Genomic DNA, 25,336 nt, shown 5'->3' with positions numbered 1-25,336 from the left:
AATGGTACACAATGTCAGAAGGTGATTATCTTTCCTCAACATACGTGTGTGTGTGTGTGTGAGTGAGATGAACAAAGTTGCTTTAGCAGTAGTTTGTACCTGCAGATGAAGCAACAGAGGCCAGTGATGCCTGGGCTGCAGCTGCGGCCTGGGCGGCGGCGGTTGCCTTGGCGATCTCAGATTTCGGTCGTCGCCCCCGGCGACGGACGCCCTCCTCCCTGACGACAGGGCCGGTCAATAGACGGTCAAACATGGCCTCCGGGAGGAAACCCTGTGTGGTGGAGGAGTAGGAAGTAGAAAGGAAACAATGGTGCCACAAGCTGCATCAGTACACAAGCTAGCACACGGTGACATCCTTACAATGAATGGAACGGACCACAGGTGTTCTCTTTGCTACTAACCGACTGTTTGACGATGTCTGTCCAATCAGGGGCAATAGAATACTCAGGGTTCTCCAGCAACCATCTGGGAAGCTCCTTCATTGGTGGAGCCATGGCCCCGCCCATCTGAGGAGCAAGAAGATGAAAATGAGTTTGTCTTGATAAAATCAGTACCAGTAAAAAAGAGACATATCCACTACTGCACTGTAGTGGATATACTGTGGAGAATCCTGATGGGCTTACCTTGCGTCCGTTGCGTCGGTTGACCACAGGCACTCTCTCGTCTCCAGTCAGGGTGTTGATGTCGATCTTGTTGGGGTTCCGACAGCGGTGGCGCTTCTGCTTGGGCTTGGAGAACTGAGACAGCAGTAAATCCTCGCTCTTCTGTCGTAGGAAGGGAACATACAGAGGTGGGTGTGAATAACTCGTGGCTTAGAGAGAAGACTAACGCGAGAATAAACAGGAGGGGAAATTTCATTAAGATCTGATCCTGCTTAGGCTCACACTAACAAAGGAGTTAAAGACATTATAAAAAGAGGAAGGCGTACTGGTGTGAATCCAGCCATGTCCATGGTGTAGGTCGGGTGCTGCCTCAGCCACTCTCCCAGCTCTTTGTTGGAAACCGCTGTCTCTTCCTCCTCCAGACTGCCGGAGGCCAGAGACCTGGCACTGGGGCTCTGCTCTGGGACGGTGAGGGGTCTGGGGGCCCGGGCAGACTCCTGAACCCCCTCCGCACCTGAGACCTTTGTCCCGTCTGCGTCATCCTGAAGGTCCAAGAGGGACACGGAGAAGGGAAAGATGAATTTAAAGTAGACACTCATACTGTGTTGTGTTGGTGCAAAGGTGACGTCTGTTGTCTATAGAGTCTATATTGTCATACCCCTCCTGCTCTCTTGTTGCCCATGAACAGCAGCTCCAGGCCTTCCACATTTTTCCTGCGGCCCCGCCTCCTCCTCATGATGGGCAGGTCGGCCTCCAGCGAACCATTGGCTCTGTGTCCAGAGGGCGGGGCTTGCTGCAGCAACTCCATCTGGGCCTTGAGGGAGGGGCTCGTCACCAGGGCATTGGGGAAGCCGGCCAATGAGGGAGAGGCCTTGTGGTGATGGTGCATGCTCTGAACGACAAAACAGTTAGTTCATAAAACTGGTTTAATTCTTCTTCTTATTTTTTTTAATACTATAACTTTTAGTTTTTTCAAGTTTGGCAATAGTTTCTAAATTAACAATCATACTAAAGGCCTTTAAACAGTGGGGGCGTGATGAATAAACCACACGTGAAATACTATTTACATCTAGGGCTTTTATTGTGAAAGGAGTAATAAAGTTTGCGGTGTTCACACTACGGAGCCGCCACTTTGTTTTATATACTCCACCAGATCCGCACAATGTGTTTGGTTGATGCTTTTATTTGTGATGTGACAGCTCAGAAAAATCGACCTCCGACTGAAAGTAACCGTTTTGCTGCATAGTAGTCAAGTTCTGACTACCCCCCCCGCCATGTGTAAAAGCCTTGAGGAGCTTCGAGCGGTCACCTTGGTGAGGTCTATCGCCTGGCTCTGGGACTCTGCGGCAGAGTGGCTCTCTCTCAGCTGAGCCACCATGTCCATCAGGTTGCGTCTCTTGGCCGCCCTCTCTGCCTCGATCTCGATCTTCCTCCTTCTCCTCCTCCTCTGGCGAGGCGCCGTCAGGCTCAGAGCGTCCTCCTGCAACGTCAGGTTAACAGTTACACCTCTTGTCTAGGGGCTTGTCTTATTGTTGTTACTGGGACTTCAGCAGCAGTAAGTTGAGGCTGATTCCAGGGTTAGAATAATGATAGAATAATAATCTAACTTCTGGTTCAATTAAAATCGTTTTATTTTGTTAATGTATAAAAGAAATAAATATCTGCACAAGCACTCACATGAACCTGTGGTGATAGTGTTTTGTCCTCACTCCCACTGTAAGCTGTGTGGATGCCGGCCATCGTCAGCTCGGCGAGGCTCCGCCTCTGCAGCGGGCTCTCGGTCACCGTGGCGACGGCGGCAGTGGCGACGGCGGAGCCGTGCCCCGGCAACAGGTTGCTGGGGAAGTCGAAGATGTGGCGCCTGTTTACGGGCCACTTGCCCTTCAGGACAGCATCGCAGATGTTATCCATCCTGTTGATCATCACCCGATCCTATGGGGGGGGGGGCGGGGGGGGAGAGGGGATGATGGATTATTCTGCAGCACCACTACAACAGTTGAAACTTAAAAGCTCAGCAAAATGTAATTCCACTTAAAAATATTCCCACTTGGAACCCGTGGACTTTCGGCATTTTCTCCTAAAATAACTAACTCATCATTCCCGGCTGTTATTGTTAACCATTGGAGACTCACCTTGGGCCAGAATGAGAAGGAGTAGGCGCGGTCCTGTAAGGCCTGCAGCGCAGAGGTCTCCGGTAGGTCGTCGGGGCAGAACCCGTCTCTGGTTTCGTTTTGGGCCGACGTGCTCAGCGACGCGATGCTCTCCTCGTCAAAGTTCTTCTGCTCGGACGCAGCGCTCGCTGTGTGGGGGGGAGGGAGAGTCACGTCGCCGCTCTTAATTAACAAGGCTTTTCACGAATGGTTACCAAGGAATACACATTGGTTTTGATTCTCTCGCCTCTGGAACTTATTAAATCACCAGATATAAGCCTGTGACTTAGTGTGGTGTCAGCAATGATGAGGATCGACAAACGGAAAATAAACTGGTGAACAATACACGAGAACACATTTACAACTTCACATCATCATCTCTGGTAAACTAAAGTTCCACTGAGATCAACGACTGACTTCCTCCAAGCTAATGTCAATAAACATCCCCCTTACCTTCAGCCTGAGAGGATTTCTCTGATTTGTCATCTTCATCCATCCTCTCCTCCTCTTCCTCCTCCTCCTCCTCCTCCTCCTCCTCTTCCTCTTCCTCCGGGCTTTTCTCGGTGTTGGCTGACTTTGGGGATTTAGGAGACTCTGGGTTCTCCCTCTCCTCTGCAGCCTTGTGGGCGGGTTGATCTTTGGGAGAGGAGGGATGCTCCGAGAGCTCGGTAGTCGTCTCCGTCTGGTCCCTGAGAGAGTCGGCGGCAGTCGAGCTCTTCTCGTCTTCGGTCAAGTCTTTGTCTTGGTCGTCTGCTGGCTTGGAAGTTGTCTCTCCTTCTCTGCTCTGCTCCTCTTTCTGCTCTTCCTGGTCCTCTTTTTCTACTTTTGGCTGGGCCTCCTCCTCTTCCTCTTTCTTCACCTCGATCCTCGGCAAAGCAGTGCTTTCCTCTTTCCCCTCTCCGACCTCTCCCTCATTTCCCTTTTGCTCATCAACAGTTTCAGTCTTGATACACGGGATGTCGTCGACATCTCCTTGCTCAGTTTCCATTTTCACATCCTTTCCTTCGCCCTCTTCTTTGGCTGCAACAGCAACTTTGGCAGCCGCTGCAGCGCTCACCAGCTCCGCGGAGGTGAGGAGGGGCGCAGGGTTGGTCTCCGCCGCTCCCATTCCTGCTTTGGTGATCTCACCCTGGACCGTTGCACCGCTGCGAGCCCCCCGCTGGCCGGTGAAGCGCTGGTGGGCGTCCAAAAAGGCCAAGGCGGGGTCGTTAAAGATGTGGTAGTCTGTTCGGCTCACACCGTGCTTGGAGGCCCCTAGGAGCAGGTCCCGGTCGTGGCGGCTGCTTTCCCACCACTCGGGCAGGTCCTGGGAGGGCTGGCAGAGCTTGAGGCGCTCCGAGAGCAGCGGGTGGGGGAGGACCTGCTCCCGGATGCGCCGGAGCAGCTCGATGCGGTACAGTGTGCGGGAGGCACGCTCCTCTGTGATGGGGTCGATGATCAGGGTCGGGTCTGGGAGTTCTGATGAGGTAAAAGACAGAGACAGTCCTTCATTAAAACAAAATCTCATATTGAACTATTTTTTTTCTCCAAATAAACTTTCTTTGACCTGAAAGTTATTTTAGTGACAATACAGAACGCAGTAACATTTCCTCTTACCTGTTTCAGTCTTGACCTGCATCCTGCAGACCCGCTTACACATGGCGATGAATGAGTAGTAGTATTTCTCCAGGCTCTCGTCCGTTTTCTTGTCCAGTCGAGCGAAGGCCCTGAACTGCGCCCAGTCAAATTTCTGACGCTGGGTGTCAAAGACGACTCCAAAGGTCGACACCACGCGGTAGAAATCGGCCTCCTCGCGACGAGTCCATCTGACAGAGAAACAAAACCAACGTGTGAGTAAATGTTAAACTACAAAGAATAACATCGGGTGCAATGCAGTCGGTCATGTCTAATAACTACCGTTGTCGTCTCTCCTTGTAGTACATGGCTCCGTCCGTCATTAGCGAGCTGGTGGTCATCACCGGCGACGCCTCCGGCAGGAACTGACCGCCTTTGGCAAAGTAGGCACCTCCTTTAGTCAGATACGGGCTTCCGTCCGTCAGGAACACCGCCGCTGCATCTTGGATGTAAGTTGCCCCTCCTACCCCCGCGTCGGTAACCATGCCGATGGCGGGCAGGAAGTCCCTGCGTCGCCGGCGGCGGCCGTCAGGCCGGCTGAGGGCCTCCTGGCGTTGCTGCTCCCTGCGGTTGGAGCGCTGGTAGGCCGTGATGAGGCGACGCAGCCGTGCAGTGAGAGCCGAGGCCGCCGGCCAGTAGAGCCGCTCGTTGGCGCTCGAGGCTCCGCCCACTCCTTGACCGTTCTCACCCGATTTGGCTACATGAGAGGAGAGATGTAAGGAACCTCATCATCAGGTGTTTTTTTGTTATTGTGAAAGGATTTAAAAGCGGGTTGTGAGATTGTGCAGGTTCTCGTGCTTGAATTCAAAGTTTACCTTCAGCTTCACCTTCCACGTTGTCGTCTTTGTCGTCCAGTGGAGAGTTGGTGAAGTCGTCCATATCGTCTCTGAAAGGCATCCGCAGTGGCTTGTACTCTGGATCCTCCTCCTCACTGTAGAGGTTAGGGGGGGGGCCAAAGAATTCATGATTTTAATTTCACTGATCATTTTTAATATTTGAGGAAGCAGAAACACGGAGATGTTTAAAAGAAGGAGATAAGGCAAAACAATAAGACACTGAACAAAGTAAGCTTCAAGTTTAACTCGAGGGATTTTATGTAAAGACAACTTAATTTAAGTTGGCAGCAGTTTAAACAAAAAAAAAAAAAGACACCACGTACAAAGACATGTGGCCCTACACCCGTTTCCAGTCACATCTATCGGGGACCCTGGACTACATGCTTTAAATCAATGAGTCATTGTGTCAGACTATTTGAAGCTAATATACGAGTAGAAAGTAGAGAATGAAAAGGGGGAGGGGGAAGCAGAGAAGCTCTCTCTCTTACCCCTCGACACCATCTGCCATCATGTCGGAGCTCCTCTGCTCAGCGGCGATGGCCTTGGCGTCTGGCATGCCCACCCTCTCCAAGAAACACAGGGCGGGGTCAGCTCGCATCGAGTTGTACTTCTCATAGCCTGAAGAGAACGAGGAAGAAGCAATGAAGAATACGGAAGCCTGGAGGCCATGAAGTCCACTTTAATTAGTAACGAGAAAAACTCCTAGAAAGAAGAGTGAGGGAAAAAAGTTCTGCTTTCTAGCTCACTCCTAGACAGACATGGTGCTACACAGACCAACACATTATTTCACACACACCATCCAATATTAAATGAAGGAGTAGACAAAAACAGCAGCAGAAGGGCAGACCCCAGGAGCCAGCTGCTGACAAGACAGACAGCCCGCTAGTGTGTGTTTATCCAAGTGAGCCTGCAGGTGCTCATTTGTGTCTCAGAGAGAGAGAGAGAGAGAGAGAGAGAGAGAGAGAGAGAGAGAGAGAGAGAGAGAGAGAGAGAGAGAGAGAGAGAGAGAGAGAGAGAGAGAGAGAGAGAGAGAGAGAGATTATTGTTATATTGTTGTGTGTTGATGTAATTGTATGTTTAATTTTTTGATGCTTTGGCAATACTGTTTTTAAACTTTCATGCCAATAAAGCAAATTTGAATTTTAGAGAGAGAGAGAGAGAGAGAGAGAGAGAGAGAGAGAGAGAGAGAGAGAAGTGTGTGTGTCATGGCGTCTATGAAAGTGAGCTAGTGGGTGTGAGAAACTGTGTGTCTGTTTGTCCGTTAGGGGCATTCAAGCAGAACATATTAGAATGTGCAGATCCCACTGAGACACACAGTGAAGGGGGGGGAGAGAGCGAGAGAGAGAGCGAGAGAGATCATTTGAAGGAATGCGAGGAAAATTCAGAGGAGCAGGTGATATGAGGGGAACAAAAAGGAGAGAGAGAGAGGAGGAAGTGAGAGCGTAGAGGACAGGTGGCAGGAGAGGAGGAGCCACAGAGCCTCTCCTTCCACTTATTCCTCCTTCCTTCCTTCCTTCTCTCCATCACATTTCAATTATGGAAGATGTGACGCATTGTTCCCGAACCGTCTCTGTCACACACACGCGCACACACAGCTCTGTGCCTGCAGCCAAACGTTAATCATCGGGGCCTTACAGGCCATCCCTTTACTGTGTGTGTGTGTGTGTGAGACATGCATTGTTTTGTGTGTTAGCCCCCCGAGGGCCTCCAAAGTGAATGAGGATTATGATTAACTATGAGTGAGCCCTTTTGTATCCCTGTGTGTGTGGGTCCTAATTGAATCATAGAGGGTGGCAATGATGATAAAATTATGACAATTATGCCAAATTAATATGAATGAGTGTCTCCATCCACAGCTTGCAGACACTGGGAGTCACAGTCAGTCAGCAACTAGAGGTGTGTCATAGGGAGACCAACGCTACAATCCAATGTCGGTAAACGGAGAAAAGGGAAATTAGTTTGGTATTATTATTATTATCCTCATCTGTGACATACACACCTGTAACTACCTGCCAAAGCAGAGACACATACACACACACTCTCTCTCTCTCTCTCTCTGGGGGCTCCTGGTGAAACCAGCCATCAATCACACTCCCGATAGCACACTGAGCCTGCCAGCTGCGTACTGCTATCGCCATAGCAACACCAATCAACCGGTGGCAGCAGAAGTGGGTGGGATGTATTGGTGTGTATGTATGTGTGCCCTCGCCCAGTTTGAACGTGATGTGTGCGTGACTCCTCGCGTGATGTTTGCCGTGTTGGAAACCACCGGAGCGAGTCTGTCTGTGAGTGAGTGAGTGAGTGAGTGAGTGAGTGAGTGAGTGAGTGAGTGAGTGAGTGAGTGAGTGAGTGAGTGAGTGAGTGAGTGAGTGAGTGAGTGAGTGAGAGAGAGAGAGAGAGAGAGAGAGAGAGAGTGTGTGTGTAGGTGCTGACATGTTATCTGTGTGTGTGTGTGTGTGCTAACATATTATCTGTAAGTGTGTGCAATGTTCATTTTGCATTCCCGTGGACGTGGATCTGCAGCGTGCGGTCTTCTTACCGTGCTTGAAGACCCCGATGAGCAGGGATTTGTCGGCCTCGCTGTCCCACCAGTCGGCCGGGACCTCGGCGTGGAACGGCTGGGGGATCCAGACGTCCAGCTCACTGTGGCAGATGTACAAACACGGCGTCACAGAGACTCAAAAAATACTGTGTGTGCAATAATAATAATAATAATAATGATCTAAACAGGAAGTACTGCCTCAGCTCCCTCAAGGTTCAAACGTCTCTTGGCAGCAGCCTAAATCTGCTCAAAATAAGAACTGTGTTTTGGAGTTCCATCTAGTTTTCTCCCCAAACAGGATGTGAAAAGAAACTGAAACAGGAAGTGATAAGAACCCGATTTAAATCAGCAGAATCAGGACTACAATTGACCATGTAAGTAACATCCAACCCTACGCATGGCTCTGTGGACACAGGGTTGAAGACTGGGAGAGCTTTCTGAGAGCACATAGAATGAAATATAATACTGGATTTTACGGTCACACTGACAGAAGTATGAAGGGAAATTAGTATGAAGTCCTACAACTAACGCACATGGATATATTCACATGTTAGTCTTGGTGATGATCAGGGAGCATGCTCTGGAACGAGTGCTGTCATAAATATCAAAGTATGGATACGCAGCATCCGGTTCATCAAGGCTCCATGTTTTTCACAATTCATGTGTGATTCTGACACTTTGATTTCCTAATGTCCCTAATTTTAATGCTTCGGGCTCCATGTGGGCTCCAACCACGTATCAACAGCCTCCGTCCAATAAATCTAAATCTTAATAAGCTGGTAGGGGAGCATCATAGTCACCACGGAGACAGTGACGCACTTTATGGATGTGATCCAGTAAATTCTGGTCGCAGTGGAAAAACCCTTTTTAATAAATAAATGCAGATGACCCTCTGGATTATTCATTATTTTTCATACCTATAAATCATATTTGAGACAATTCTAGAGCTTTTTAGTTAAACATTTCAATTGAATTTAAGACTTTACAGACCCGCATAATATCTGAACACAATAACTCATTTAAGAGAAGCTACATGCAGCTCTGTATGATCATTTTATCCACGTTCATATGGAGAGGAAACAAGTGGGACAGCCTCTACACCATGTGGAGTTTCAGTAAGTAGAATTAGGGCACTGATCTTCCTGGACAAGCATCTACAGATCATCATTAGAAACGTCCATTTTGCACCATAGCACATCCAGTATAGGGCCGACTCCCTCCTCTGGTATTAATATTGTACCCACAAGCTCACAATGATGACCAAGATGGCTGCTCTAAAGGTGTGTGGTATTATCATTGGAGTTAGTTTGGTCCCTTTAGTGTTTGTGGGACCAGTTAAGGCAGGGGTTCTTAACCTTTTTGACCTCGGGGCCCAACTTTTCAAGTACAAAGTGTCCCGGGGCCCATTCAAATATTAACACTATTAGTTTAACTAATTGATCTCACTCTTGGTTTGATTTGTATTCAATAACTATATTGTTACCTGTTCAACTCCACCCCTATTTTGGAGCAAAACCGCCTAAAATGACATACCCAAATTAAAATGGCTGTAGCTTCTGAACCACTCTGACTATATGCATCAAAAGTGTCAGAAAACCTGTAGGTCATACAGAAACAGAGCAGTGGGCCTTTGGAGTCAGTAAGATTTTTGTCCGCATAAAATAAAAAAGTATATTTCAGTATAAATAACTGCCTGTGGCTGTATCTGTACAGGTAAAGGACCATATAGGGCTGTAACTACACTATCAGTGAACAACTGCCTCAAATTTGAAGAAGATTGGACAAAGTATGACCATTCTACAGTGTTTCTTCCATGAAGAGATCCAGGCGGAGCTCTAAAAGGATATTTGAAGACCCAAATGGACACATGGTAACCAAATGATATTCTGACACACTAAAGGTGTTTCTCCCTTTATATTTTGATATCATAGTATTTTCCTTTTATTTTTAGCCTTTGCAAAATCTATGTATATATGGTCGAAGACATGGTGTGTGAGTAGCGGACTTGCTGTGCGTAAAGGCTGCGATCGAGCGCACGATCGAGTATGCGGGTAGCTCAGTGACGCAAGGTTATACGTTGGTTGACGGCTTATAGAAGTGGGAGATAAGGTTTGTACTATAAGGACTAGCGTTTTCTGAAGCCACTAGCGCCATGGTAACATCTGCTAGCACATTGTCGGGTCTGTAATGTGTCTTTTTCCGTCGAAATGCTGCAAGATCCGACTTGCAGCGGTTATGGCGACTTTGGACAGTGTGTGTTTGGGCTCCTTTTGTGAAAAATCCATAAGAAATGAAAGAAAATCGATGATTTCTTTGCAAAGATGAGGATTTTGGGCATGCTGGGATACCTAACACAGCCATGTTTTGTGACGTAGTTTGCGCAAGCAAGCCGTAGGAACGGAAGGGGAGGGGATCGAGGACGCCAGCGTCCTCGCGGAGTTGAACAGGCAAAACCCTTGTCAAATAAATGAGATGATACAATGTGATGATCACAAAGACATTTATTTATCATGTGTATGTAAACCTGCATACACAACAAGAAGCCCAACAGGCTTTCCCACGAGCGTTGGATGTTTCGTCGCTAGGTGTCGCTTTATTTTTGAAGGCTTCAGTGCTTCGTTTGATAGCATTAGCCCACATTCCACACACTGAGCCCTCGGCTCAGCCTCGTTGCCTCCGTTCACAAAGCCGTACTTAAGAAAGTCAGGATTGTACTTGCGCACACATTTAGACTTTTGCGGGGGTATGGCACCACTGTGGTCTTCATTTTTTCTTTTTAAAAACGTATCCATAACTTTCGCTACAGGCTAGCGGCTAGCTGAGTGTCGTCTTCTGCTTATTGGAGCTTGTTAAACAACTGACTGACGCATTACCGCCACCAGGTGGTGGGAAGCTATATTGTAACTGAGCGTCTCATGGAGAACAGTAATATCTCTGGTGTCTTCAATTGATAATTTATGTGGTCCCGCGGCCCACAGGTGCAAAACTGAAAGTTGTTTGCGGCCCTCTAGGTGGCGCTCGCGGCCCAATCGTTAAGAATCACTGAGTTAAGGGACTTAAAATATGCTCTATAGGGTTCTTACTATCAACCATTTCTACCATCCTATTGTGAACTAAAACAGGGCCATTTGTTTCCAGGTGTTCAGGAGTAGTACTGCATCTGTGAAATGGTTGTATAAAGCAGAGTGGGAGCTGCAAAGTCTGACTATGGAATGAGCTCTGGAGGTGTGGAGTCAGAAGGACCTGAGCCCACCAGACCTCTGTAGGATACTCATCCTCTCCGCTGGAGGCTCCAGGCTACGTTAGCCGCTACTAGCATAACACAACCCCAACCTCCAGCTGAAGGACTCTGGTTCTGCTGCATCGATTCTGCATCCACTGTGAGTCCTCAACGTTACGTGTGCAATGCTAAATCCGTGGAGCACTGACATTCAGTTTCCATCGCAGCCTTTAGGAACACACTAGAAGCTTTTTGACTCGGCAGCAGCTTGAGATGTATGACATAGCAGCTAAACTCAGACTACGAGCTTATGAGGTCTCGCTTTAAAAAAACAAAACTAAAACCACTTATTTGGTCAGCAACATGCATGTAAATGACAAACTGACAATAATTATAATGAGTGAGGTTGTTTTTTGCAGAGAGGATTTTATGTTGTGGCACCAAAAAAAAAAAAAAAGAAAAAAAGAAAAGAAAGAAACCTCCATTATGGAAAGAAGGTAGAAAATGGTGTTTCCAGCTAGCTCTGGAGAGAAAGGGTACAATAAACAATGGAAGCAGAGAGACAGAGGGTGACAGGAGGGGAGAAGAAACCAGGGAAACAGTCCCTTATCTCTGCAAACAGCAGCATGCCCGGCCTTGGCAACGCACACGCCAAGACTGGCATGCTAAATCCCCCTGGCATATGTTGGCACGATGGCACCCCGTATGCTCACGTCTGGCATGCACTGACACACACGCACGCGCCATACACACACACAAACAGGCTTGTCACAGTAGCCATTGAGAGGGGAGGGGAGGGGGGGGGGGGGGGGGGGAGAGATAGAGAAAGAGAGAGAGAGAGAGAGAGAGAGAGAAAGGGGAGGGGGATAGATCAACATGAAGTGCACGTGCTCCACATTATAAATGCAGTCACATCTGGGGGTAAGATGATGAGAGACTAAAGTGGACTGCAGCGAGAAAGGGGAGAGAGATGAACAGATGGCAAGAAAAGTGTTGCGTGACGGAGAAGAAGATGGAGGGAGCGGTGACTGAGTCGTCAGAGTGAGACCTCCACATGGACAGCATCGCTCTGTGAAACCTCGAGCCCAGTGAGAAAAAGTCTTGACGCATGGAGGGAAAAGAAAACGCTCTAAATGGGTCAAAACTGTGATAAAAAGCTGCTTTTCCCCAGATAAAGACACTGTGTTGTATCCGTCAGAATATAAAGAAACCAGCCAAAGAGGCCAATAGAACAGGCAGAAATACACTCCAGTAATAATTCATCACACGCTCATATAAATATCCATCTCTCAACTCACTCATGATGCATCCGATACATGAAAGCCTTTCCGTCAACTGTAAACAACTAGTGTGTCGTCTTCTTGGAAAAAACCTACAGGATGGATCAGGTGCTCTTTTAGGGATTGGATCTAATAGCAGGTTATGAAATTAAAGGTCTGGACAAAGAATCCGAACGGTAGTTCTGTTTTCTGTCCATCTTTTTTTTTTTAGATCGGTGATGTTAACATTAAAACAGATCACTAACAAGAACGTCTTGTTTTAAAATCTTCAGATGTCAGATTAGTTTGTTGTAAACAACAAGAGCTGCAGAGTGAGTTTGAGCAGCAAAAGGCTCAAAGTGAAGAGAGAAAGGTAAAGCTGAAACAGCCTCATGTGGTGGTCATCCATAGCGAGGGAGGATGGGGTTAAAGAGAAGTGTTCACTGACCTGGAGTCAGCTCCTTCCAGGATGCGATCGGCCTGGTCGCCGATGACTTCCTGCCGCAGGTAATACAGCATCCTCACCCGCAGCAACACCCTGCAACACAAAGTCCATTAGTTCGCTTCTGCTGAAAAAACTGAGAACCTTGTTTTGCATGAGCTGATGAGATGGTTGTCAGAGTGACGGTGGAAGAACGGTTCTGGGTCATTGTAATCATTGTGTAAACTCTGTGTGTAACTGATCAATCATTTCAGACAAAACCTTCCTGGTTCTAGTTTATCAAATTCAACCGTTTGGTGTTTGTCTTTGTTCTAAATCACTGTAGACTGCATCTTTGAGTTTTGGTCACCTGGTCAGACAAAAAAACATTTGAAAGCGTCCCATTGGCTTCTGGGAAATTGTGTCTTTCACTTGTTTCTGGGGTTTAGGCCACATCCATACTACTCCGTTTTCAAACAAAAACGATCTCCGTCCACACGGCGTTTCAGCATCGTTTTCGAATTGATCTCCGTCCATACTAACACGCCTGAAAACGAATATCACGTGACTCTTCACGTACACTGGGCATGCGCGTCGATGTAAACAGGAAGTAGATTGGTTGCTTAGTTAAAAATACGACAGAGTAATAAAGTAGTCTTTAATAATGAGGTAATAAAAGGTCGTGTTTGATACTTAAGATCTTCTCTAAAATCTTCCTCTATAAACTCAAACACACAGTTCGTGGAAAGTTTTAGAAGTTTTATTTTTCAGACTTAGTTACAACGCTGCAGGTCTTGTTCTATCTCTCTCACATATCAAATTTACTTTAAAATCAACACTTAAACGTAAACGTTTATTAGATTATGGGTCCATAAATGTGGTCAACACACGTCTCTCACTCGTTTCCTCTCGGTTTCATTGTGTCTGTTCTCACTCGTAGCTCTGCTGGTGGCTGAACTATCTGTCCTACTGAATAGCATTTACTGCTTTTGTTAGTTTTACATTTTATCTGTGTACTTCACAATAGATGTGCAGAACAAAATAAGCATTAATAAGAAAAGGAAAGTCCTCCGTTTTGTGTCCATCACCCTCCCTAAAGCTGCTAACCGTGACTTCAGACGTCCGCTCCGTAGGGCTGGTAACGCCGCTGGTCACGCCGCTCGCTAATCGCTCCAATAACAGCTGCTTCCTCTGTAATAATGCAGATTTTAACTGAACAGCTGCTAATAAAGACAACAAGGTCAGCAACACCTGTAATGAGTTGTCCATGTTGAATTAACCTGGTAGTCGATCGGTAATCAATGTTGTTTGTGATCTTCCGGGTAAGGGTCACATGATAGGGGCATGACGAATCAGGGAAGGACACGTCGTGACTGCTAAGAACCAATCAAGTAGCGAACGCGGGTGTGGGCGTCATCGTTTCTAAACATATCCATATCCACATATCCATTTTCGACCGGCCACACGAAAACGCAACCCCGGAGTTTTCAAACTTATCCGACCTCGGGAGTGTTTTCGAACTCCTCCGTTTTCGGTGCTCGAAAACGCCAGCGTAGTCGCTCAGTGTAAACGTAGCAAAACATGCGTTTTCAAATGGAAACGGAGTAGTGTGGACATGAGTAGAGAAAATTATTAATCAATGAATTGATTGTAATGAAACTAATCTTTACAAAAATGTAAATATTATTAGTTGAACTATGAAGCATTTGTTAAAAAATAAATAATAGTTTAAAATGAATGAATGTGAAAACTTTTCACAGACTCCACTTTGAGAATCATTGATAGAATGCAATTCTTTTGCAAAAACGTATTTCCCCACTTGTTATTCGTAACATTTCCATATAAAGCCTCTGATATGGGAGATTTCATCACCTGACTCTACTGGAGGACGAGCTGTAAAGAAGCAGAAGTAGCTCAGTGAGCTACAACTCTGCAGCTGAAATACCGGCTGCAGAATCATACATTACTGCTTTCAGCGGCTTCTACAACTGCTGCCTAATAGATGGCCTTCTCTGGATACGAACCACGGATGTTCCCGGTCAGAGTTATATTCTTCCAGCATCCCCCCCCCCCCCCCCAGTAAAACTGATCACTTCAGCCACGGCTCAAGAATGAGAGTCCGATCTGATCTCCTGACGCTGGAAACGCTGCTAACCGGGAGACGTGCCTTCACTGTAAACATTTGTCACCAGGATTTAATGCCAATAACGGACGGAGGAGGAGGGGCGGGGGTGAGGGGGAGGAGCAGTGAGGAAAATAACTGAAAGGACAGAGAGCGGCGTTGCTGGAGGGGACAGAAAGTTTTGGAGAGGCAGCGAAGACGGGGGGAGGGTATAAAAGCCACTCTGCAGTGTGAGTGTGTGTTTGTGCATCAATGGCATCACAACTTGCCGTGTGTGTGTGTGTTTGTTGGCAGGCTGTGTGAGCTCATCCATCAATGTGCCAGGCCTGATTAGCCACACAACGCTGTGCTCCAGCCTAGCAGATGGCACCACATAATCACCCCCAAGTGTGTGTGTGTGTGTGTGTGTGTGTGCGCGCGTAAGTGCGTTCTTTCACCCACTTCCAACAGGTCTGCCTGCCTAGCACCTGGCCTGGCACACAGCCAGACACACACACACACACACGCACACAAACAAACTTCCCCCTCAAGAAGAAGAAACAAAATCTTGGGATTGATGCCTATCGCCCTGACAACAGAGGAGAGAGAGCTGACCAAGGGCAGCGATCCAGCGTGTGTGTGAGTATGTGTGTGTGTTAAAGCCATGGCTCCGTCCACATTAGCTCGGTATCCATAGCCTAATAACCCTTTTATAAACTGTTACTGGGCCCCTGCAGTGTGTGTGGAGTGTGTAGAATGAGGAGGCCCTACTTGTTACAGTGGTGTTTCAGGTGTCTCTTGTAGCTATCCTCTTGCAGTAAGTGGTCGGGGTTGCAGCTGGCCAGCCAATCGGCTCGCGGCGTCTGCGGAGGCGGGGCCAGGGGCTTCCCCTTCTTGCCCTTCCTGCCCCGAGGGACTGGAGTGGAGAGACCTGGGGGGAGGGGGACAAGGTGCTCAGACAATGGTAGGGTACTTCTACGAAATGACAACCTGTAAACCTCGTTCCTGAACAGCAGAATCCAGAACACAAGACAAAACACTACTGGCTTCAGGGATCTATAATGTTATAGTAGTAATAATAATAATAATAACAATAACAATAAGCTAGTCTTGTTTGGACAAGGTTCCTCTTGAGCAGCTTCTTTTGGTTGGACCAATGTCAACTTGGGCAGCGTCTTACTCTTCAGATGAAAATGCGTCACATTCAAGTCTTTTTATCATTTTAATCTAGTTTTAGATAAAATGCTTTGTCGCTAAATTTTGTCACTTTTTTAAAAATTGGTCTTAGTCCCTTGTCCAAATGTTCTTTTTAGTCAGATTATATGAAGTCAATCATTTTGTCCATTTAGTCTCATTTCACATTAGATTTGATGAAAAACGCAGGTTGAACAATAAGGCCCATGGACCACGGCCTTATTGTTCAACCTGCGTTTTTCATCAAATCTGATGTGAAATGAGGCCCAATAAGGCCACGTCCATACGTGCCGACCCACGAACTTTAAAGCATTATAGTAGCACAAGCCAGGAGATAAAAGAGGGACAGAGACGGACTGAGTGCCACTGTTGTGTGTTTGAGAGGGAGATGGGAAGAGAAGGTGATGAAGAGATTTCTTTATTCTATTTAACTACATTTTATTCTTGTGTTCTTTCTCAACGTGCAATATAACGCAGTACATACAGAGTGAGTATAGCTGAATCAGGTATACGTGTGTGTGTGTGTGTGTGTGTGTGTGTGTTACCAGAGTGGTTGGTCAGCGTCTTGGTGGTCCCGTCTGCACTCGGGGTGATCAGGTCCCAGATGAAGCTCTTGATGTTCTCGTCTCCGCGGTAATGCAGCAGGCAGTAGGCCAGCAGGGCCCTGCAGATCGTCTCCACGTCAGCCTCCTTCAGGGGCCGCTTGAAGCGCCCGTGAGCCAGGATGTCGCTCCACCTGCCCCACCTGAAGACATGGAGGAAACAGGAAGGGACACCGTCAGCCTATTACATCAAATATCCACGTCGAGTTGGGAAACAGCCTCCACTTGTAAAAAGATGGTCGAGCTAATCCCCATAAGTTACAACTGAATAAATAGTATAGAAAATGAATGACCATCAAAAGAAATACTGCCTGCTAACTATATTTCAGAGAAAACAAAACTATTTTGTGAAAAACTAGTCAAACTTAATAATAAAGGATAAAGTTCCAAAAACCAATCCAACTTCAAAATCCAAGTACACCACCTCAGAGTGTCCTTAGGGAACTTCCTGTTTCCACAGACCAGTTTCACTTCGTGATAATAGCATCACCTCAGAGTCACTATATCACGACATTCTGATGAGTTTCAAAATAAAAGCCCTCTAAAAGGTCACATACGAGCTGCGTTCCCTCTAAATTAAGATGAGTTTACCAGAATGATGATGCTGGTATGATCATACGCATTAAAGGGTTATATCAAACGTTATTTTACAGACAATATGAAAATATCAAGAAATAGAAATACTATCAGAGATAATGTTTATAAGCCATATTAACCAGCTTTAATACCAATAACAATGATCTACTGTAATAATGCGGTACACTCATCTGTAGAGCATGGATGGAATGTAGGAGAACGTTTTGTAATGAAGAGGGTGAAAGTTTCTCAAATAAATACATATTCCTAAAAATGAACCTGCTATACTTAGATAACGATAGTGTGAACTGAAACCTGAATGTTTTCTATCCTACATTGACTAAACCGTAACAGTCGCCCTAACTAGAACAACCCAGACATCCCACTGTGTGTGCGTGTGTGTGGCTCACACCCCCAACACGCTCCCACCCAACGAGCAAGCGATCTAAAGGCTGATGTTGTGGACAGCGTTGCTCACGCTGTCCTGAAATCTTTCCACTGCTGCTTTCAAATCTCCACTGAACCATGTGACCTTCCTCTGAATGATTTTAGACGGGTGGGGGTGGTGGTGGTGGGTGGAATGGTGGACAAGGACGAGACGGATGATGGGAAAAGACAACAGAGCGGCCTGGGTGCAGAGGACGGGCCCAGTCAGACAGTGTGTTTTTGTGTCCTACAGCCTCGGGCCACGAGACTAGACTGTAACAATAACAGCGCTGACATCTCACTAGCACCACTGTTCTGTCTTAATGCACACACACACACACACAATCGGTCACGCCAAGTCAGCCGTGAAAATGGATGGGTTTGCCCGATAATCACTGTCTGTGGTAAGTGTGTCAATTTGCCTCTCTGGGTGCGTGTGCCGTATAATGTAGTCTGAAGGCAGTGATTATTGTGTACTAGTACGATGCTCGTCTGTCACTGTACAGGTTAACAAGACATTCTAATTAAATAGTGCTCTTTACAGCTCTAATGCAAGAATATATATCAACAGTTATTCCCTAGAGACAAATATGTGTTTTAAATATTTTAAAGCAAAAAAAAAAAACAGGTGTAATCTAGTTTACGAAAAGCGAGTGTGTGACAGGCTTAGTGTGAGTGTGTGTGCACTAGAATGCTTGGCGTAGAAAAGTGTGTCATGGTGTGTTTACAGGCACGTCTGATTAGTGTGTTTCTGGCCTCGAGTGCAGCAGTAGGTCTACTCATTCACTCCGTGTGCAGGTCTGCATCCGTTAACTCACGTGCTCGATAACACACATTCAGTGGTCAACCTCGGTGTTGTACTGTCACCACTCATACCTGCTGCCTGGGGGAGTTTCTCTACAAGTTGTATGAATGTTAGCTTCATATTTAGAAAACAGATGTGAGTGGTATCCATCTTCTCATCCAGCTCTCGGCAACAAAGGAAAGCAAATAAGTTAATTTCCCAAACTAATCCTTCAAATAAAACTGTAAACAGAGCACTTATTCCAATGGAGCATTTTCGCTCTTCATGGCATCATATCATCTGTGGCCCCTAATAGCCTGAATCTAAAAGAAACACTTTTAAAATAACAGATTTCATAGTTTGTAAATCCTGTCTGGTTCTTGGGTAGGAAACATGAACATGTGACTGACCCGTAGACCAGCAGGTTCTTCTCCACTCTGAAGCACTCGGACCGGGGGTACCCCTGGGTTTTGTCCTGGGGCCGGCGGGGTTTGGACGAAGGCTTGCTCGGCTCGTCCTCGTCGCTCTCCAGCTCGGAGAACTCCAGCATCTCGTCCTCTTTGGCACTGCTGAAGTGCCGCGTTTGCTTCCTCACCCTCGGCGTGTCGATCACCAGCGTGTTCTGGAGACAAAGTCAGGGGAACCGTCAAGTCTGCGTACTTTTATAGTGTTCATTCCTTGTTTTTCTATTATTTACGAAGAACCATGTTTCAATTACAGATGGCCTGAAATCCATTCACAGCAATATGCAAAGCACCTTCTGCTTTACTCCTGAGAGGCGGCCCAGGTGTACCTGTACATTCTGAGTTCTATGAGAACACACAACGTCTTCTGTACAAAGTCAGATTAATTGGATATTCCGGCCTGCGTTTCATGCCTGATGCTGAGAACATTTCTGTCCGGCTCAAACAAACGGCCGTTAATTATCTTGTCTAATGAATTACATTTTTGTTCAATTAATTAGATTCCCCCCTCCACTTGCAATGCCATTAATATGCGCAAACAGGGCAGTAGTTAGCTCTGCAATTATCACAGAGCGCCGCCGTCGTTTCCATTTGAACATCACACAATGAGAAGTCCCGGGGGAAGCGGCCCCGCGTCCACGCTCCTGGAGCTGGATTAAGTGTTCCAGTGGAGGGCCCTCCACCAGAGAGGAGACGAGCCAACCAGGAGGAACAAATACACAAATACAAAAAGAGACGGGGAAGCAGAGCAAGAATATAAAGATGGCTGTTAGCAGAGCACTCAACGGGTGTGCAAGAATGTGAGTGAGCTTGTGTTTCCGTCTGTGTGTGTGTGTGTGTGTGTGTGTGTGTGTGTGTGTGAGAGCACTAGCCTAAGTGATATCTCTGTACCCTCCAGGCATCTGCGCTCCGTTAAGTGGAGCTAAGCAGCTTACTCTCTCTCGCTCAAACACACACACGAGAGCAGGGAAACATGGGTAATTAAGGAAGAGAGGAGATTCCCAACTGTCAATATTAATCTCTCTCTCTCTGCTTCCCTCCTGATCTATCAGTCTCTCCCTCCTCCTCCTCCTCCTCGCTTGTGGTGATAGCGGTGACTAATTACCACTGCTAGTCCCCTTTCCATAGGGGGACACCACCAAGTGTGTGTGTGAGGACTTTGTGATCGCTCTCTTTCTCTACGGCTACATCATTTGTGTGTGTGCTCGAGGGCGGGGTTTACACAGCAGGTACTTGTGTTATCAGTGTGTATGCACAGCTGTGTGTGTGTGTGTATGTGTAGTACCCGTCCATTGATGGCGTCCAGGTCAAGCTCCGCCTTCTTGGCCCATTTCTGCCAGAAGTCCGGATCCTCCAGAGAAATGTCGGTTCGGTTACCCGCTGCGACAAAACTGGCCTGCAGAGGGAGGAGAACTCGTTGGTCAGCGGCGGTTCCTCAGACAGCGTCAATAGATGCGACGGAATGGGGGCGACCCTATTACCTTAGCGAAGGTGGAGCCCTTGCCCTCAGACTCGATGGTGATGGTGTGGGTTCGTCTCTGGAGGATCTGGTCGATGTCTTCCTCGCAGAACTTGGAGCCCTCATCCTCCTCGTCCATCAGAGCCCCGTACGCTCCCTTTCTCAGAAGGTCCTCCACCTCCTTCTTGGATAACTGCTGGACCTTGCACCAGAGACAAACGTCATGACGAATGTTAAAGTGAGCACACAGACACCGTCGGTTTTGTTTTCATTTTGTGTTTGTAAGGTTTGGGGTGCCCTGTTCTAACTAGAGGGATCAGACATGAACCCAAAGAGGGGTCTGACAACATTGTGTGAGTGTCAGAGTGTCCAGCGTACAGTGCTGCAGGAATGAGCCCCAAAGCACTTCTGCACCCTCGTCTCAAAGTCAATGGGTTTTTGGTTAGATGCTTGAAATGAGGTCTGTGGTTAACACGAGTTGAGGAGATTTTTGTTCTTCGACATTAAATACGTCATTTACTGTTTTTATGTATTTACAAAACAGTGAATATACAATTTTGAAGCTTTTACGTGTCTTTAAAAAGGCGGTTGCTAACAGGTGTCTAAATTAGACGACTAAACGGCATCACGCTGAACACTAGTCCGCCTTTAGCTTAAAGGTGGTAAAGTCATGTGACCGTGGGGGAGTTACTTTATAGCTAATAAATTAATTGTGAAAATTATCTTGCTGAACAAAATGTGCAAGTAATCAAACTTTGATCGTATTTTCTGCAATAATCTAAAGGAAAAGTCCTTCTGACACACGGCACACTAAGCAGATTCACGTACAGGACAAACATCAACCTGAAGCCATCGCTGTAGATACTAGATGTGTAAGATGTGCGATGCTCACCCCGCTGTTGGCGTTCTCTCGTCCACTCATGCTCTGGAGAACGGCCTTGTCCAGCCCCAGCTTCAGACTGGCTTTGTCGAACATCTCCCTCTCGTAGCTGTTCCTGGTGATCAGACGGTAGATCTTGACCGCCTTGGACTGACCGATACGGTGGCACCTGGCCTGGGCCTGAAAGGGGGGGGACACAGTCAGGGAGTCAGACACGTTGTCCTAACAGCGGATCTCACTTACTCTTCTGTCCTGGCCGGCAGAGACATTACATACAGCAGTGGGGCCGATCAGAGCGGTTCATACCTGCAGGTCATTCTGAGGGTTCCAGTCAGAGTCAAAGATGATGCAGGTGTCTGCAGCGGTCAGGTTGATGCCGAGTCCTCCGGCTCTCGTACACAGCAGGAAGACAAAGCGGTCAGAGTCGGGTCTGGAGAAGCGGTCGATGGCTGCCTGCCGCAGGTTGCCGCGAACTCGACCGTCTATCCGTTCGTAGGGATATCTGGACACAGAGCGGTGTGTTATTATCAGTAACCTCCCGGAAAAGCTAACACCGTAGTAAAGATGACCCAAAACAGATCGAGGCGTCCCAACACATCTCGTCTCCACTCTCACCGTTTCTGGATGAGGTAGTCCTCCAGGATGTCCAGGCAGCGGACCATCTGGCTGAACACCAGGACTCGGTGTCCGCCGGCCTTCAGTTTGGGCAGCAGCTTGTCGATGAGCACCAGCTTGCCGGCGGCCTGGACCATGGCTTGGAGGGCCATGTCCGGCATGTCCGCCCTGCCGCCGTGAGACTCCCTGAAATCCTCGGCGATCTTCTCTTCCGCTCCTGGATGCAGGAAAACAATTCAAGTTCAGCAGGACACAAAGACGTTATGAGTTTGGTTCACAGAATCTTCCTACTTTTAGAAGTGCCTGTGTGTGTTCATGTGTATACCATTAATGAGGTAGGGGTGGTTGCAGCATTTCCTCAGCTCCATCATGGTGTTGAGGAGGTTGGGGACGTTGGGTCCTCCACCTCCGCCTCCTCCTCCTCCCCCTGCACCTCCTTTTGACAGGAAGGAGAAATTCTTCTCCAGAATGGCCCGGTAGTATTTCTTCTGGATGTTGGTCAGCTCCACCTGATGAAAACAAGAGTTGAGTCAATTTGTTTCTCCTTCTCTCAAATATGACCTTTACCAACGCTCACACGCAACACTGTCTTTTCGTGCTGAGATCATCTCGGTCCTACCTCGATGATCGTCTCCTCCTTCGGGGCCAGGTTCTTCTCCACGTCCTCCTTCAGTCTTCTCAACATCATGGGCTTCAGAATGGCCTGCAGTTTCTGAACCTGAGACGGACAGACGAAATGTTAACACTTGTGGAATTTTAGGAACTGAATAAAGATGACAACTCCACCCCCCCATTCGTGTTCCCCCAGATCCGATTGAGTCGTCCGTTTACCTGCTCTTCGGTCTTAAGGTCTCCGAATTCAGTCATGAATGTCTGTTCCGACGGGAACCGCTCGGGCTCCAGGAAGTTGAGTAAGCTGAAGAGCTCCTCCACTGTGTTCTGGAGAGGAGTTCCCGTCAACAGAACTTTGTGCTCCTGGAGGAGGGAGGGAGGAAATTTGAGTTCCTAAAATGGGAAGCAGGATGTCTTCAGAGCTTGAAAGCCCAAAGGGAAGGAGAGAGGGATCGTAGTAACACGTCTCAGGTACTGGCTGATCTCAAGTTTCTACAAGACCTTTGAAAAGCTAAAAAAGAAATCCTGCTTCTTGTTTTATCAACCTGTACTCAGTGTGCCAAGAAACTACAACAAATACCTCCAAATGGGGACTTTTTAGAGCCTTGAGCTCAAGTAGTATAAGTAAGACCATGTGATAGACTTGATGTGAGAACTGATTGCAGTTACTCCTGTGTTCCTGCGGCCCCGGCCACCACTCACCATGTCCATCATTTTGAGTCCTTCCAGTAGTTTGCAGTTGCGGTTTTTGAGGCGGTGTGCTTCGTCGATCACCACGCAGCGCCAAGGCACGCTGCGGAGCTCCGGGCAGTCGGTCAGAATCATCTCGAAGGTCGTTATCAAGGCATCGAACCGATACGCTCCTTTTATTATCTTACCCTAAGAAAAGGGGAGAGAAGGAAGGTCAATAGGAGTAATCTTAAAGTCCTTTACCCTGTGAATCTGGGAGGGAAACAGTTTTCACGTTAAGTAAAAAGCAGGGACCGTGGGCCACAGCTGCTCCGTACATCTGTGAGGAAAAGCAAGAGAAGCTCTGAAATAGGAGGTTGTGCTGCTAAACATTTTCCACTTGTTTTGTGCCGGTTTTCTTTATTCAAACCAGGTGAAATACACAATACAACGTATAGCCATCTAAGACATGGCAGAAATAAACAGTGGAGACAGGAGGCGTCTGCTGTATGTCCCCCCTCTGTCTGCAGATGAAGCAGGCAGTACAGCACAAAAGAACACGGCGTTTATGGCGACCTTGAGGATTACCTCAGCCTGGATTAGGAACAAGCAGCTAGCGAGGACGCGGCTACAACAGCTTATTTTCCTCAGAGGCTCACTGTGGCATAGGTTGCACTGAGAGATGTTAGCAGCATTGTGCAGTAGGAGCTTACAGCTACAGGACCATAAAGAGCTTACACAGCAGAGGAGCACCATACATCCCCAGCTGGCTGAAGATTTCCCCTGACCGAGGAGGTGCTCGGATCTGCTGACTTGTCTACTGTGCAGCTACGTCGGCCTCATCCTCCTTAGTTCTCATACAGAGCTGCCAAGACAGTGTACAACCAGCAATCCAGATTCTGTTCCTTCGTCTATTTCTGCTTTACACTTAACAAGCTGAGGTTTAGGTTGAGCTACCGTCACACTCTGAGTGACCGGCCAAACATTTAGTGTTTTGATGACAACAAATTACACTTAGTTTATGTAGAAATGTGGATACAGAAAGCCTGGATAAGACATTTATGAACCCTTGTGCTTCACTTTAAGAAATTTGGTTTGATGTCCTTAGAGGATAAAAGTGTCCCCTTCCTAAAAATTCTATAAAAATACTATATATTAATATTATTTTCCACTTGAACTGAGGTAAGTCTTTTAACCAACGTCACTCTTGATCATAACTACCAAATATGCATTAATTTCCGAAATGTTAAGCCGTTTCTTTCCTTAATGCCACAGTTTTTTTTGTTTATTTAAAAAAATGGTTTTTAGTCTTTGCTGTATATTCAACTCTAGAAGGATTTTCCCCCACTCTGGTATGTGTAAATGATTAGTAACAATATTGATCTTAATGCATCAACCACTGCAGAAACCAGGAATACTGCATGTATTTACAACATAAGGCAAAACATGAGATGATGACTCAATCTGGTGGAGTACAGTAAAAAGTACAAGTTAGAAACCAGAGCTCTAGATTGAACACATGATATAATATAATGTATGATCTATACTGTAATGGTAGTGGGATCAAACATTGTTGTTTTTATGTGTTTCTATAGAGACGATTTTGTACTTAAGGGTCTGAGTGTCTATATTGTGGCTACACAGTTTATTATGGACTTATTATAGGAGCTGAAATAAAAGAATGAGATTTTTTTACCATATGCATTAACACAACCAAAGTGATCAAAAAATGTAGACGCCCTTGTGTCTCTGTGTCAGTTCATTTTATCTAGTTACATCCATCCAATTACGTTCGTCTAAAAAAATAATAACATAATGCCTCTCTTTTCTATTCCAGGAAAACCAAACTTTAAGGCCAGATTAGCCTCAGCCCGTTTACCTGTGCGTCTCTGTAGTACATCTCGTAGGCCTGGATGGTCTTGCGGCTGGCCTGGCTGCCGTGGTAGACCACCGCGTTGAGCTCAGTCCAGGTCCTGAACTCCCTCTCCCAGTTGGGGATGGTGGAGAGCGGGGCGATGACCAGGAACGGCCCCTCGATGCCCTTCAAGTAAATCTCGTGGAGGAATGTAATGGACTGGATGGTCTTACCTAGACCCATCTCGTCTGCCAAGATACAGTTACGTCTGCAGACGACAAGTGAACGAGATGCTCAAAACAACACATACATTTGTATTTCAGTTCCACTAAACTAGTGTGGAACCCAAATCCAGATACCTTATACTCTCTAAAGCAGGGGTGTCAAACTCATCTTCACTCTGGGCCACATCAGCATCACGGTCGCCCTCTAAAGGCCGGTTGTAAATGTAAGAC

At 47.0% G+C, this 25,336-nt stretch overlaps 1 protein-coding gene across 4 annotated transcripts in view; it reads right to left on the bottom strand.

Moving 5' to 3' along the window:
- The window catches only part of chd7 (chromodomain helicase DNA binding protein 7), a 70,342-nt gene that overhangs the window by 3,256 nt on the left and 41,750 nt on the right, over window positions 1–25,336 (bottom strand). For 3 of the 4 annotated variants that reach the window (XM_076079577.1, XM_076079567.1, XM_076079588.1), the window contains 28 exons: window positions 24,906–25,149; window positions 23,060–23,236; window positions 22,577–22,720; window positions 22,365–22,463; window positions 22,071–22,254; window positions 21,746–21,962; window positions 21,437–21,632; window positions 21,143–21,310; window positions 20,273–20,452; window positions 20,077–20,187; window positions 18,738–18,949; window positions 16,485–16,684; window positions 15,517–15,676; window positions 12,672–12,761; window positions 7,742–7,845; window positions 5,691–5,820; window positions 5,182–5,297; window positions 4,649–5,063; window positions 4,349–4,557; window positions 3,206–4,210; window positions 2,735–2,901; window positions 2,280–2,534; window positions 1,912–2,082; window positions 1,261–1,494; window positions 929–1,144; window positions 624–764; window positions 402–506; window positions 100–271 (listed from right to left, as the gene is read on the bottom strand). In XM_076079577.1, the coding sequence (XP_075935692.1) occupies window positions 100–271; window positions 402–506; window positions 624–764; window positions 929–1,144; window positions 1,261–1,494; window positions 1,912–2,082; window positions 2,280–2,534; window positions 2,735–2,901; window positions 3,206–4,210; window positions 4,349–4,557; window positions 4,649–5,063; window positions 5,182–5,297; window positions 5,691–5,820; window positions 7,742–7,845; window positions 12,672–12,761; window positions 15,517–15,676; window positions 16,485–16,684; window positions 18,738–18,949; window positions 20,077–20,187; window positions 20,273–20,452; window positions 21,143–21,310; window positions 21,437–21,632; window positions 21,746–21,962; window positions 22,071–22,254; window positions 22,365–22,463; window positions 22,577–22,720; window positions 23,060–23,236; window positions 24,906–25,149 (5,822 nt within the window). The remainder of the gene's footprint in view (window positions 1–99; window positions 272–401; window positions 507–623; window positions 765–928; window positions 1,145–1,260; window positions 1,495–1,911; window positions 2,083–2,279; window positions 2,535–2,734; window positions 2,902–3,205; window positions 4,211–4,348; window positions 4,558–4,648; window positions 5,064–5,181; window positions 5,298–5,690; window positions 5,821–7,741; window positions 7,846–12,671; window positions 12,762–15,516; window positions 15,677–16,484; window positions 16,685–18,737; window positions 18,950–20,076; window positions 20,188–20,272; window positions 20,453–21,142; window positions 21,311–21,436; window positions 21,633–21,745; window positions 21,963–22,070; window positions 22,255–22,364; window positions 22,464–22,576; window positions 22,721–23,059; window positions 23,237–24,905; window positions 25,150–25,336) is intronic. The other variant, XM_076079596.1, reaches the window with a different exon arrangement.

The sequence above is a fragment of the Anarhichas minor genome, unplaced genomic scaffold (genome assembly GCF_050575085.1).
Source record: "Anarhichas minor isolate MPS153535 unplaced genomic scaffold, ASM5057508v1 ptg000006l, whole genome shotgun sequence".
NCBI lineage: Eukaryota > Metazoa > Chordata > Actinopteri > Perciformes > Anarhichadidae > Anarhichas > Anarhichas minor.
Note: the sequence above shows the minus strand (reverse complement) of the source record. Positions and strands in the feature narration are given on the sequence as shown.